Source organism: Dendrobates tinctorius, unplaced genomic scaffold (genome assembly GCF_039654945.1).
Source record: "Dendrobates tinctorius isolate UK_male_01 unplaced genomic scaffold, ASM3965494v1 ptg000030l, whole genome shotgun sequence".
Classification (NCBI taxonomy): domain Eukaryota; kingdom Metazoa; phylum Chordata; class Amphibia; order Anura; family Dendrobatidae; genus Dendrobates; species Dendrobates tinctorius.
This window is the reverse complement of record NW_027361698.1, coordinates 9,425,009-9,439,832: the sequence shown is the minus strand read 5'-3', so window position 1 is coordinate 9,439,832 and position 14,824 is coordinate 9,425,009. Positions and strand designations below refer to the sequence as shown.

Below are 14,824 nucleotides of genomic sequence, written 5' to 3'. Positions count from 1 at the left end.
AGCCGTGGGACTCGATCATATTATTCTACAAGCATGCCGAAGTCACTCGGGTTAGGATCCGAGCATGCTCAGATAACACCTTATCCGAGCATGTTCGCTCATCACTACCCAGGAACCCAGTGCTGTAAGGCTTTAAAGTGTTAAATTGTTAAAATTGTGAAGAATACTAAAGATGATGAAACAATTAGAAAACTTGATTTGACCTTGCTACTATAAATATTTCTACACTGTATTGTGTCGTTGTAAATGAAACTTTTACCACTTTATTGGGACCATTCCTTTAATCGCTGTTATGCTCCATGTTACCATCCAAACTATGTTTTTGTACTTATGTTTCCAGTTTGTCTATCACACCAACAATAGCTGTCCTATGGATAATTTAGAAGGACGGCACCTCTTATGTGTTTTTGTCAGCTTGGTATAAATTTTCTGGTTTATAAATTCTGCTTGTAAGAGGAAAAAAAAGATTTAAGTTGTCACTTCCTACTATCAGGTTTTCATTCCAAGTCTCCGAGGTTCATTAATCACAAACTCCAAAACACTTCTGAAGCTCAAATTTCATGAAACTTTGTTTTTTTCATGTGTTTGTATCCCAAACTAATTTACAGGAAAACTGAACAAAAAATTAGTGTTTTAGTCTTGTATACTTTTTTTGTTCTCAAGTTTGATTTTAGCATATTAGATGTTCCATGCAATGTTGAATTTCATAACTATAGAAGTATTTCCCAATTTTTTTCATTTATTTTATTTTAAGTTGGAGAAGCCACTAAGAAGTTAGCTACTTTTCCATTAAAACATCACAATGCAATTATTGCAACCACATTCTTGGGCAAACCCTGAACCATAATGGAAAGAACTTATTAGGCGTAACTTTTTATCGTAATTTTAAGTAGCTATTTATCATAGTGTTGCTAATCTTCGCCTTAAAGACAGGCTCAGAGCATCAATTCTTCTAGATGCACTTGTACAAAGTCAGGGATTTTGAAGAATTATCATCAGGTGTATGTGTGTAACCAATTATACCAAAGAGGTGACTAATTCAAATGTAGATTTAAACCCATATCAAAATGAGGAAATGGTTGCACTCCATTGCATTAAGGCATATCAATGTGAAATATATGAAGTGTGAATAGCGTAATGGCTTTTGAAGTTTAGGAAAACCACATGAGATGCTTAGCACAAAATTTGGCCCAAAATGTGAGCCCATTCACCAACGTCAAGGTAATCTCATGATCGAATGGGTCCCTAACCTCACTGCCAAGTGTGAACACTCACCTCTGGCTAATAATGTGGTCAAGCCCATATTTATAGGAAGGTCGGAACCAAATATGATTGGATATAATTAAAACCACACAGAGACGTAGCTAGGGTTTTGGTTCGGGGGGGGGGGCAAAACTTCTGAGTCGGCCCCTAACCAGAGAACCTAAGCAGATGACACCGCTGTTGCCAAAAATAATCTATATATAAAAAGACCAGTATTGATATTACCACCATATGGTCAGTGGTAGATACCAGTCCTACAGAACATATAATAGATTACAGCAGAGATAATGATAATGACTTACCGCTGACGTTCTTTCTGATCGAATCGTTCACTTATCCCGTCTTTTCCATTTGGCCATACCGGCATGCCGACTCCTCCAGCCAGAACTTTGCTGCAGAGAATACAACAAAGACACGTTTCACTTCTCATATTTTCAGCACTGTCACCAATTGGACTATTCTCAACCTGCACAAACTGCTCATCCTGCTGATACCCCAATACTGAGCCGCTGCTGCCATATGTGACCCTATTACTGCACCTATTGTGTGGTTCTGTGTGACCTCGAAATTCTAAAGCAACTCCGGTGGGCCCAGGCACTGACACCTGGCATATAGGGCCAGCTGCCTAGGGCCCCTGCTGCTCCAGCAGCTGCTATGGGGGCCCCTGGTGCCACCAGCTGCTATGGGGGCCCCCCGGTGCCAGCAGAGCAGCAGCGGGTGACAGGAATCCAAAGCTTGTTCCCGCTGCTAAAGTGAAATGAATATTCACGCTTCCCCACGGGCGTGGAGAGGAGTGAATATTAAGCGGGCAGTGTTTGCTGCAGGCTGCGGCTAACACTGCCCGCTATAAGGGCCCACAGACCAGGGCCCTTGCATCCCCCAGGGGCCCCCCCAGCCCATGGGGCCAAAAGACAGGGGCATGGAGAGGAGTGAATATTAAGCGGGCAGTGTTTGCCGCAGGCTACGGCTAACACTGCCCGCTATAAGGGCCCACAGACCAGGGCCCCCGCATCCCCCAGGGGCCCCCAGCCCATAGGGCTGAAAGACGAGGACGCGGCATCAGTGCGGCCCCCCAGTTCGCGCCGCAATAATGGAAGAGAGATCGTCACATGACGCTCCCTCTCCCATCATTACCCTCTTCCTCTGACACACAGCGGGTGCGCGATGACGTCACTTCATCTCGTCTTTGCTGTGTGTCGGTCTTACTGCAGCGCAGCTCCTGACATCGGAGCAGAGCCGCCGCCGAAATCGGCGTGGGAGCGAGGAGGAGAGGTGAGTAGTTTTTCATTCTTTTTTATTTATATAGTGAGTCCTGGTTGCCTGATTGATACCCCGTATGAGGGGGCAGCATGATACCCCTTATGATGGTGGGCAGCATGATTGCCCCATGACTGGGGCAGCATGATACCCTATGAGGGGGGCTGCATTATATTTTGAAGGGGCTACATTATATTCTTTGGGGGGGATGTATTATACCATATGAAGGGGGCTACATTATAGAGAAAGAAAGAACAGAGAGAGAGGAAAGAAAGAGAACAGAGAGAGAAAGAAAGAGGGGAAAGAAAGAACAGAGAGAGAAAGGAAGAGGGGAAAGAAAGAACAGAGAGAGAAAGGAAGAGGGGAAAGAAAGACCTGAGAGAGGAAAAATGAAAGATTAAAGAGAGAAAGAAAGAACAGAGAGGAAAAAAGAAACAAAGAAAGATTATATAAAGATGCTATAGCAGCCCGGCTCCCATTGTAGTGCCCACCTGAGCCTCCCAGTTCAGGACATATCATGATCCGCTCACATGGCCAACATCCCCGAGTCCAAGGCGATCCTGCTGTCCGCGCTGTCGGAGGAGGACACGGTGATGGATCTGAAGCATTCCCTGAAGTGCCTCCATGGTTCCGTCACAATCTCCTCCCGAAATTACCTCATTTCCGGTCATCTTCTAGCACGTCACTTTCGGTGGAACATCACGTGCGAATTTTAAAGTGCTCATCGGGGCGCCACCGTGTACTCCTGTGTCCGCAGGAAAAGTAAGCTCCCGGCCGGGGCAGTGGGGCAGACTCTCTCAAAATTGGGACTGTCCCGCTGGATCCAAGATGATTGGGAGGTATGAATGCTCCCCACCATACACCTTGTACACGCATGGCTCTGCACACCTCATACACTCACGGTTCCGCTTTCTATGCCTCGTACACACACAGCTCCGCTCCGTACACCTGGCACACACATGGCTCCACTCAGTGCACAAATGACTTCACTCCCTAAACCTCGTACACATGCGGCTCTGCTCCGTACACCTTGTACACACGCGGCCATGCTCTGTACACCTTGTACACACGGCTCCACTCCGTAAACCTTTTACACATGTGGCTTTGCTCCATACACCTCGTACACACGTGGCTCCGCTCCATACACATGCGGCTCCACTCCATACACCCCGTACACACACTGCTCAGCTCCGTACACTTTGTACACACAGGGCCCCGTTTTGTATGCCCCGTACACACGCGGCTCCGCTCCGTACAACCCATACACATGGCTCCACTCCGTACACCCCATACACACACGGCTCCGCTCCATACATGTCGCTCCACTCCGTATACCCCGTACACACAGGACTCCGCTCCGTACACACGGCTCCGCTCTGTACACATCGCTCGTACACACACATCTCCGCTCCGTACACGTCGTACACACACATCTCCGCTCCGTACACCTTGTACACACAGCTCTGCTACATCAACCCTGTAAACCCCTCCTGACCCCACACATAAACGTCCCCTCATCTAGCACGATGACAACCAGCACAGCAGAGTCCTACATACACTGAGGCCCCTGATCATGTGACCCCTGACTCCTCCCCTCCTGTGACCTCATCATAGGTCCTGTGTACACAGAAGAGAACATAGCGGCCGGGCGGCAGAGCAGGGAGATGATCAATTCTCTCTGCTCTGCCGCAGAATGTAACTATCGGCGCGCTGCGCATGCTGATACAGTTACAGTAGCGTAGCTCTGGGTGGGCCCCTCAGAGCGCCGGGGCCGGGGCCACCATCCCCTCTGCCCCCCTGGTAGCTACGCTACTAAAACCAAAGCTTGGTGAAGGTCGGAGTACTCAGCCTTAATGCAATTGAGTGCAACCATTTCCTCATTTTGATATGCAAGCTGTTTTTTGGTATGCACCTTTTCAGATTAGTTCTTGATGTGCCGTCAGTTTTCTGTAATTTGTATGCTAACTTTCTGACTGAAATTATTATTTCTTTATATGGCACCATTGATTCCATGGTGCTCTACATGAGAAGGGGTTACATACAAATTACAGGTATCACAGTAAACAAATTAATAGTGACAACTGATACAGAGGGGAGAGGACCCTGCCCTTTCGGGCTTACATTCTACAGAGAGAAATTAACTGAAACAGCTGTGTAGGAGGCTAATAAACTGGGTGAGGAACAGCCAAACTTTGTTTTCCACAACTTCACCTTTGTGATGGTCAATATGTGACTAGACACACCGCCTCCAGCAGGGCGAATTTCCATGGCACACGTGACCCTGGATACACCGCCTCCAGCAGGGCGAATTTAAATAATATAACGTGCAGCTGGATACACCGCCTCCAGCAGGCGAATTTCAGAATTACACGTATAACTGGATACACCGCCTCCAGCAGTGTAGCAGTGAAGCAGTAAAGGGAAACACCAGGGAAACTGATACAATGGAGGGCCCTGCGATAGAGAACGGGTACGTGGAGACCTCCTGCTTTCCTCTGAGTCAGTGTCTCTACACTCCTAACGATCCCTAGGCCGGTTCGGCATTGGGCGCCGATCAGGAACCTAAAAACCCTAGCTCGCCCTGCACCTAGCCCTTTCTAGTGAAATGGACGGTGCAGAAACTAATCCCACCACTGCACTGAAACACACATAAGGGAAGTCACAAAACAGGGGTAACACCACTTAGCTTTGCTCTGTTGCTCTTGCTCCCAGCAACAGAGTCCACCACCAGAATGCAGCTTTCCTCCAGAATAGCTGCTGCTTTACCAAGCTTTGTCAGAGCTGCAAGGAACTCTCTCTAGCTCCTTCCATGCCAGGGCTATGACTGAGCTGCCAGGAACTCTCTCTAGATCCTTCCTCTAACAAGGATGGTTAAAATGAGCAATATCACCAACCGTGATTGCAACCACCTGACACTCTTTTATAAGTAAGAGCCAGCAATCACACCTGCTTCATCATCAGGTGCACTAAACTAAAGTAACCAGAGTGCAATGACCCTAACGGCCACCAGGGGCAAAACTAGAACTGAAATCACCACAGTGCAATGACCCTAATGGTCACTGGGGGCAAAACTACCTTAAAGCCAAAGGCTTGAAGGAAAAAAAAGGTTACTAGTGCATTTCTCTGTCATAATCCAACCTGGATCATGACAACCTTGGCAGAAGTTATTTGTTTCCTGTCACAAGTCGTACACTAGAACACGACTCTTCACAAAAATAAGATACTAGGTCTCGCACAGGCAAACATTTCAAAGCAAATTGGGGTAAGATATGGGCAACGTTGAAGACTGTTATACACAGTGGTGGGCCAGGGAAACTTAGTGCAGCGGATGAAAGACAAATATTTACTTTGCTTCGAAATAAGATGTCCAGCAGTGCCATCATCTCAGAACTAGCAGCAAGTAGTGGGACTTACAGTAGCTACAACACTCTGTTTGGTGTGGTCTTCCCGGAAAAATTGCAGCCAAAAACCTATGTCTTCAAAATGGAAACAAGGACAAGCAACTCAATAAGGCACAAAAACATATACAGTGGGGAAAATAAGTATTTGATACACTGCAGATTTCGCAAGTTTTCCCACCTACAAAGAACGGAGAGGTCTGTAATTTTTATCGTAGGTACTCTTCACCTGTGAAAGATAGAAGAATCTTAAAAAAAAAAAAAAAAAATCAGGAAAATAACTTAGTATGAGTTTCACGTAATTAAATTGCATTTTGTTGCATGAAATAATAAGTATTTGATCACCTACCAGCCAGCAAGAATTCTGGCTTTCACGGACCTGTTAGTTTTTCTTAAGAATCCCTCCTACTCTGCACTCATTACCTGTATTAATTGCAGGTGTTTCAACTTGTTACCTGTAAAAAAAACACACCTGTCCCTTGGAGACTCCAATAAAATGCAATTTAATTATTTAAAAATCATACAATGTGATTTTCTGGTTTTTATTTTTAGATGCTGTCTCTCACAGTTGAAGTGTACCTATGATAAAAAATTACAGGCCTCTACATTCTTTGTAGGTGGGAAAACTTGCAAATTTGGCAGTGTATCAAATACTTATCTCCCCACTGTATCTTGAAAGCTGAATACTGGACTGAGTGAAATTTTTGGAGTACTTGGCTGTAACAGAAGGTAGTTTGTTTGCCGAACTGCTGAAGAATGGTACAATAATGAGTGTCAACAGTGAAGTATGGTGGATCTTCATTGCAAGTTTGGGGCTTTGGAATTGGGGATTTGGTCAAGATTCTTTAGGTCCTCAATGCTGAGAAATACAGGCACTTATTTAACCATTATGCAATAACAGCAGAGAGTCGCCTGATTGGCTGCAGATTTATTGTGCAGCAGGACAACCCAAATATACAGCTAATGGTATTAATATCTATCTTCGGCATAAGTAAAAGCAAGGAGTCCTCTAGGTGATGATCTGGCCTGCACAGAGCCCTTATCTCAAAGAGTCACTGATGTGAACAAGCGGATACTCACAGGATGTGTTTGTTCTGGAAGATGTTTGGAGCAATCTCCCTGTCAAGTTCCCTCAAAACTGTGTGCAAGAGCACCTAGAAGAACGGATGCTTTTTTGAAGGCAAAGGGTGATCACATCACATTAAACATTGATTTGATTCAGAGTTCTCTTCTGTTCATTCACTTTTCAGGTCGTTAACTGGTAAAATAGAACATTCATACTTCTATTTTTGAAAGCATTCTTGTTTTCCAGCATTTTTTCACACATGCCTAAAACTTTTGCACAAAACTGTAAAGTTTTCTTGTAAAAAATGAAAGTGAAAAGAACAAACACATTTTTGCTTTTCTGCCTTGGTATCTGATAACGATTTACGGCTTTAGGATGTACCTTTTGTTGAGTACAATCCTTTTACTGTTAAGCTGTAAAGTTTTCAGAAGTGATATTGAACATGTGGTCTAATAAGAACATGTGTTGGTATGTGGTTTGCTTCTTAAACACTAACATTCTTCATCACTTACTTTGTTAGGCTAGCTGTCCGTTTTCATTGTTGGGCTGTCTGTCCATTTACCTTATGTTGTCACTGTTTGAGTGACAGGTTTACATTTATATGTAATGCATATAGGACTGGAAATTACTTTTATAAGTACTGGCTCCAGAATATCCATGCTAAAATTAAGTGGTATTGAAAAGGATTTTACAATGGTAGCTGGTATTTAGCTCATGTCTGGAATACTGGAAACCACAAAGTGTTATCTGTGTCTTTATATTGAAGACTGCCAGACTAGCAGATCAATACTTGGAGTTTCAAAATTTGGCCACATTTGTGTGTTCAGTATTTGGTCAGTGTTTTACGTCCGTATTTGTGAGCCAAATCCAGGAGTGGGTGATAATACAGAAATGGTGACATGTTGCTATTAAACTTTTTCTCTGATTGTTCCACTCTTCATTTTGGTTTACAAATACTGATGTAAAATACTGATCGTGGCCTTAGAGTAATTTTGGGATTCAGATCTGGGGAGTTTCTGCGCCATGAACTCAAAATTTCACAGTTTTAATCACTGAGCCACTTAATTAAGTTTTCCCTTGTGACACCATGCTCAATCATTCTAGAAAAAGCATTGTTCATTACCAGATTGCTTCTAGATTGTTGGGAGAAGTTAGGCCGGGGTCACACTGCGTTTAGGCACACCACGGTGTAACCCAAGTCTGTTAACGCTGCCATTGAGCCCCATTGTCGGACGCATCACGACGCATGCCGTAAAGCAGCACGCGTTTGCGATGTGCCGTCATTCACTGACAGAGTCTCGGACGCGGCCTGCAGCGTCTCGGGCTCCGTCACCGCTAGCACAGATGATTCATCTGCACTAGCGGGTATTGCATAACGCGATCGCGTTATGCTATACCGTTAATGCAGGCCCTCAACGCTATGCGTTGAATGTGTGAACCCAGCCTTACTCTTGGAGGATGTTTAGATCCAATTCTTTATTCATGTCAGTGTTCTTAGGCAAAATTGTGTCTGAGCCCACTCCCTTGGATGAAAAGCAGCCTCACATATGAATGGTCTCAGGATGCTTTACTGTTGTCATGACACAAGATTCATGGCAGTGGTCATCTTTTCTTCTCCAACAATCATTCTTTCAGATGTCCCATATAGTCTGAAGGGGACTTCATCTGAGAAAGTAACTTTACCCCAGTCCTCTGTAGTCCAATCCATTTTTTCCTAATGAAGTGTCATTCTGTCCTTGATATTTTTCTTGAAGAGAAGTGTTTGCTTTGCTGCCCATCTTGACACCTGACCAGCGTCCAAAAGCCTTAGCCTCACTGTGCTTGGAGAGACATGAACACCTGCCCACTGCTATTCCTGAGTAAGCTCTGCACTGACGTTGAACCGATCCCGTAGCTGAACCCTATTTAGGACATGTTCCTGGCATTTGCTGGACTTTCTTTTGTGTCCTAAAGTCTTCTGTAAAGCAATTAAACGTTTCTCTGAATTTCTTCGTGATCCAATAAATGGTTGATTTAGGAGTAATCTTACAAGAGGTAATGTGCTTGTCAGTAAAACCCTTAGCAATGATGACTGTACATGTTTCCTTGTAGATAATCATTAGTAACAGAAGACCACCATGATTTCAAGCATCAACCCCATTGTAAAGCAACTAGTCTGTTCTTATCTATCTCTCATGCTGATTGAATTACATCAGCCATCTTGTCCATAACACTTTCTCTTGAGCTATCATGAAGATCACTGAAATTATGTAAGCGGGTCATTTTGTGATAGGGCTGAAATTAAGTGTAATTGGGGTATTGTGATAATTTTTATGGTAAGGAATGACTGCAGTATTTTGCAATACATCTGATTTACTCTTCATTACAATCTAAAATTAATGCAAATTGCCACTATAAAAACCGAAGAAGCTGGGTTGGGCAAAGTGAAGCCTTGTGCACATGACCGTAGCGATCCTGAAATTTGGGCTCTGCAACCCAGGAAATGGCTCTGCAAAGCCTCATCTTGAATGGAGTGGAGATCTGCATGCTTGACCCTGCGCTCCATTCATTGTCCATGGGACTGCTAGAAATATCCAAGCACTGCTGCTATCGCTATTAGACCGGGGTCACACTTGCAAGAAACTTGCATGAGTCTCGCATCTCAACACCCGGCACTGCCGCCGTCACTCGGAACCGGAGCGTACGGCTGCATGGATTTCAGACACCATCATATCACATGGCTAGACCTGGCTAGTCATTGCTTGCGTTGAGAAACATGTGATGGTGTCTCCGCGGCTTGTGTTTTGCATGTTTTTATATATTTCCCATAAGGGATGGGGGCATTGCTCTAGAATCACTGCGTTGAGAAACGTGATGGTGTCTCCGCAGTGTTGAATATTGATCTCCATGAGTTCATTCATCCTCATTTTTCACAGTCTTCTACTAGGCATTGCTGCTACTGGCCAGTTTCCTACTCCACACTGATGAGGGGCAATACCTCGAAACAGCTGTCTATGGATGGATACCATGTTTTGGAATAGGTGGTTTCCTTCATTGGAGACTGCCCTTCCCGTGGTTGTTCCTTCCCGGGGAAAGACCTGGCTAGTCATTGCTTGCGTTGAGAAACATGTGATTGTGTCTCCGAGGCTTGTGTTTTGCATGTTTTTACATATTTCCCATAAGGGATGGGGGCATTGCTCTAGAATCACTGCGTTGAGAAACATGTGATGGTGTCTCCGCAGTGTTGGATGTTGATCTCCATAAGTTCATTCATCCTCATTTTTCACATATTATCAAGTTTAGACATGTCTCTACACTTGCCTTTAAAAAAATAAATGAAATGTTGAACTCCATAAGGCTGTTACTAAATTGAATATTGAATACTGACATACCCATATTGATAACCATTTTTCTATTAGGAGATAAACTGCCTTGCTTTGCATATGCCTCATGTACATTTTTGTGAGGAAAAAGGTGGTATTTCCTGAAGAAGAGGTTGCAAAAAACCTTGAAACGCGTAGAATAAACCACTGTCAAACTTTATTAACCTTCTGGAATTTCATCATTTGGGCAGCGCGGACGAAATCCACGTATTCCTTTGCAGAGTCATGTACATTTTTGTAATACACTGGTATGGCGGCTATAATACGTTTTAGCAAGATTTTACTCTATGGAAAAATCTATACTACTTTGCTTGGACAAAGCAATGCTTTAACGATTTATGGACATTTTAGCCTATTAAAGCCGTCGTAATCTCAAATATTTCTTAACCATCTTTTCCAGCAGTGAATGCTTCATCATATTTCCTTTTTTAAATCTTTTTTTCATTTTTTTTTTTTTTTTTAGTGCATGTTTTTTTTTTGTTTCATCTGTCATACAAGAGCCGCATTGTCCTTTTTTTCTTGTTTTGCACACGTATATATGTAATGTTCCTTTGATAGAATGAACTATCATCATATATATATTCTGCCTTATTTTGTATATCCTGCAAATAATCTTTCTAATTTAAAATAAAAATAGCAGAGCTTGAATTATACTATAATTTAGTAGCAGGCGATGTTATATGATAGTTTAGCTTATTGTAACCTCACGAGACTAAACAGTAAAATGCTCCTTTAGTACCGTGCTCCCAATATAGATTCCTATGGACTTACATCTCTATGGCTGAGTGTGAGCTCTCACATATAATGCAAATTGTAAAGTAAATTTGAGCAGTGCTTTCATGTGAAGAAGGTACGCTGAAGGGTGACTTCTCTTCTTAGTGTATGGAGACTTACGTTATTACATTCTAACCATACTAATTAAGTACACAGCCAGTACAATAACTTCTTGTCCTCTTGGTTTGGTAAGAATGGTCCACAGCCACCCAAATGAAACACATTTTTTGCATTACGATCAGCCTCTACCTGCATATCAAAAATTATCTTCTATTCTTCAAAATTGACAGTTTTTCCAAGTTGGATGGAAATCAAACCCATAATGCAAAGAAACATATTTTCTCTTGTCTCTTGGACAGGAGTCAAGAGTTATCAAAGTGTTTCACATGAGTAAATAATCTACCCCATTTCTCAGTGAATTGTAGTTTGGCACCTTTTTGCATGACTGAATATTTCTTTGCAGCGTAGCCGTATCCTCCAGGGTGAAGATTTGGCTGGTCTACAGTTTTGAAGAGGATTTTCCTGTTCTGGAGTGCCTTAAGCATTCTGGCTTTGTTATACTACACCTTTCTGTATTGTGGTCTACGTTTCAGCAGAGGCAGGTTTATGTTATGTCAATTGTAGGGCTCCGTGCATGACAGTTTTTTGGCCCTAAAGCTCGAGTTTATAAATGTAGACTTTGCCTATCTTTATTGCTATTCAGTGTAGCAGGTATCCTTCGTTAGTTTATTAAACAGGTGAAGAATTGGTCACAAATAGTTTTGCTCTAGACAAACCTTACCAAGGCTAGAGTTGAGCGAATACGTTCAGAGTCGGTCGCCGAATCTGAATTTGCCATATTCGTGCCATATTGGTACCCTATTTGTGTCAAATTTATGCTTGATGATCGGTTAAAAACATATTCATTGATTTCTACTCCCATTGACTCCAGTGGCATTCGGCTGTGTTTTGTAAATATTGTAAAAACAATATTCGTCGCTGATCACAATTGGAACCAAATTTTGAAAAAATCGCTCAACTCTAGCCAAGACCACAAGGTAGGCTACAGTTACTTTGTTATAGTCCAGTGTAAATAAACATTAACATCTGGTAGTATAGAGTTTTCTCGGTCACTTCTTTGGGCGACACAGGAACGATGGATTATATGCTGCCACCTGAAGGCTAACACTAAGAATACGTATTCGAAAAAAGCTGACTCCTTCAAAACTGGTTAAGCCTGGGCAGCCAACATCCGGCAATTCAGTTTAGCTTAGTGTCATTCGGAGGCAGATATGGGTCTGAATTTGGAAGATCAGGCTAAGCTAGGGCGCCTCTGCCAGGGCACAGATCACTCTTCCTATGGATAGAAGCCTCCTGGGTCTTGCGCCTCCAGGACCCTATAGGTCCATTGGTTAGTCTTCAGCCCACATCTTTATGGAGCTCTTACCTTTGTGCCTAGGGATGCAAGTCTTAGCAGAAGAGTACTACAAGTGGCAGTTGCTCAGTTAGTCACCTGAGGGGTTTCTAGTCTTCCTTCAGCATTACTGGTATTCTCCCACCCCAGGGGCAGCTTTATGATATCTCTTGGTTCTTGTGTGCCTCAATGAAGCTTTTTGGTACTCGTCATAGAATCTCTTTCTCACAGCCTTCATTAGGGGACAGAGGCTGCGGCCTCTTCATCACCGACGACAGTGGACGCCATCTCGTCACGGTCGGTAGTTGAGGCCTACTCCCCGTCTGCAGAGGAACCCTTAGCGTAGGCCTGCCAACGGTCACTTCTGGAAACTGTGACACAACCTCTCTTTAGCACGGGAACCTGATAAAACTTTCTGCAAGGCCTACCCCGCTGTGTTTATAGGGGGTCATCTTCACAAAGGACTGCTCCAGGGCCTGTTGCGCCCCCAGCTGCAGGATTACTTCAGGGCCCGTTGCGCCCCCAGCTTCAGGATTACCCCACGACCTGTTGCACCCCAGGGCCTGTTGCGCCCCTTCGGCAAAGAACCTTCAGGGCCTGGTGTGGCCCCAGCTTCAGGAGTACTCCAGGGCCTGTTGCGCCCCAATGGCAAAGAACCTTCAGGGCTTGGTGTGCCCCCAGCTTCAGGAATACTCCAGGGCCTGTTGCGCCCCAACGGCACAGATCCTACAGGGCCTGGTGTGCCCCCAGCTGCAGAACCTTTAGGGCTTGTTGCGCCCCAACAGCAATGATCCTTTAGGGCCTGTTGTGCCCCAACTCCTCCTGGGTGCTGAGACGCCCAGGTCACGGCCGTTCTTCAGTAGCTGAACTTAGCGGCATCAAGGCAGCCACATCCGCGACGCTGAAGCAGACACACCAGCGACACCGAAGAGCGTCCGGAAGGATAAGTTGACTTTAGGATATAAGGACCCATTGGCAGCCGTTGTGAGCCCCATAATAGCCGGCTTTGCCGGGTTAGTCGCATTCTTGATAAGAAAAGTATTGTTATTGTTGTTGAGTCCCTGCATGGACAATTGTTGTTATCCCTTTTTGGTTGCTCAGCATAGCCCTAGCGGCTTCAGTTCATAAACGTTACTTTCCAAAATCACACTCAGTTTCGTGTCTCGTTATTGCATCCTGAGAACCTGCTGGTACCTACAACATCACCCTCCCTTGTTTGGGAGCTCTTGGTTTTAATCTTCCTTGTGTGCACTAACTGAATAGCTGGGTGTCAGATGCCCAGGTTGTAGCTGTTGGGAAAGGAGTCTTTTTCTAAGATGTATTGTAAGTGTCAGCCTCCATGTGGCAGCATAAAAGCCATGATTCCTCTATATACCAATAAAGGCTACAAGAGAGATTTTACGGCGAGTGCCAAAAATCTTCATTTGGCTATGTTTATCTATATTTTCACAAAGCTCCTAATGCTAAATACGCTAAATGTGTCCATGGGGCTCTATTTACGCAATAAATGCCAAAAGTGTAGCATATTCTCCATAATATGTATTGTCTGTAATAGTAAAGTTTCTCCTTAACAATTTTATGTCTACAGCAATTTGTGCGTCCCTGACTTACACTGTATCGTAATATCCTATTAAGTGGCCTTTCTTCTTTTGTGCTTTTAGATGCAGTCTTTGCCTTTCAGTTGCGTAACCCAGTTCATAATGGACATGCACTATTAATGCAAGATACCCACAAGCAGCTGCTGGAAAGGGGTTACCGACGACCAGTGCTTCTACTTCACCCATTAGGAGGATGGACAAAAGATGATGATGTGCCCTTGATGTGGCGCATGAAACAGCATGCTGCTGTCCTTGAAGAAGATGTGCTTGACCCTGAGACAACAGTGGTTGCTATCTTTCCATCACCAATGATGTATGCTGGTCCAACAGAGGTGTGTTGAGTAATCATTCCTTATCACCATACTTACATATACCTGTAGTATGTGTTCCCTGTTATTAGAGTAGGGTAGTAGGTTGACACTTTTATACATGGGTTTGAGTGATTACCATCACTAATGCTGAAATGTCACTTTTCCTTTAGAGTGGAAAAAATAGTAGTAAGCTGCCTGCAAGCTTTATTTTTTATGACTTTAAGGTCACTTGCAACTGTGTTCCCCCATTGAGGAATACTGAATTACGAGGGCTAATTGGCACCACTAACACTCATTCTGACTCCCTTAGTAACTTTTCTCGTAGTGGATCAGTAACACCTGAGTATAGTTTCTTTAGCTCCTTAGTCAATTGCCAGTTAAAGGCAAAGATTTGAAAGCAGT

General features: G+C 43.9%; 1 protein-coding gene across 2 annotated transcripts in view; it reads left to right on the top strand.

Moving 5' to 3' along the window:
- The window catches only part of PAPSS1 (3'-phosphoadenosine 5'-phosphosulfate synthase 1), a 169,308-nt gene that overhangs the window by 140,452 nt on the left and 14,032 nt on the right, over nucleotides 1-14,824 (top strand). For both annotated transcript variants that reach the window (XM_073571843.1, XM_073571844.1), the window contains one exon: nucleotides 14,175-14,443. In XM_073571843.1, coding sequence (XP_073427944.1) covers nucleotides 14,175-14,443 — 269 coding nt within the window. The remainder of the gene's footprint in view (nucleotides 1-14,174; nucleotides 14,444-14,824) is intronic.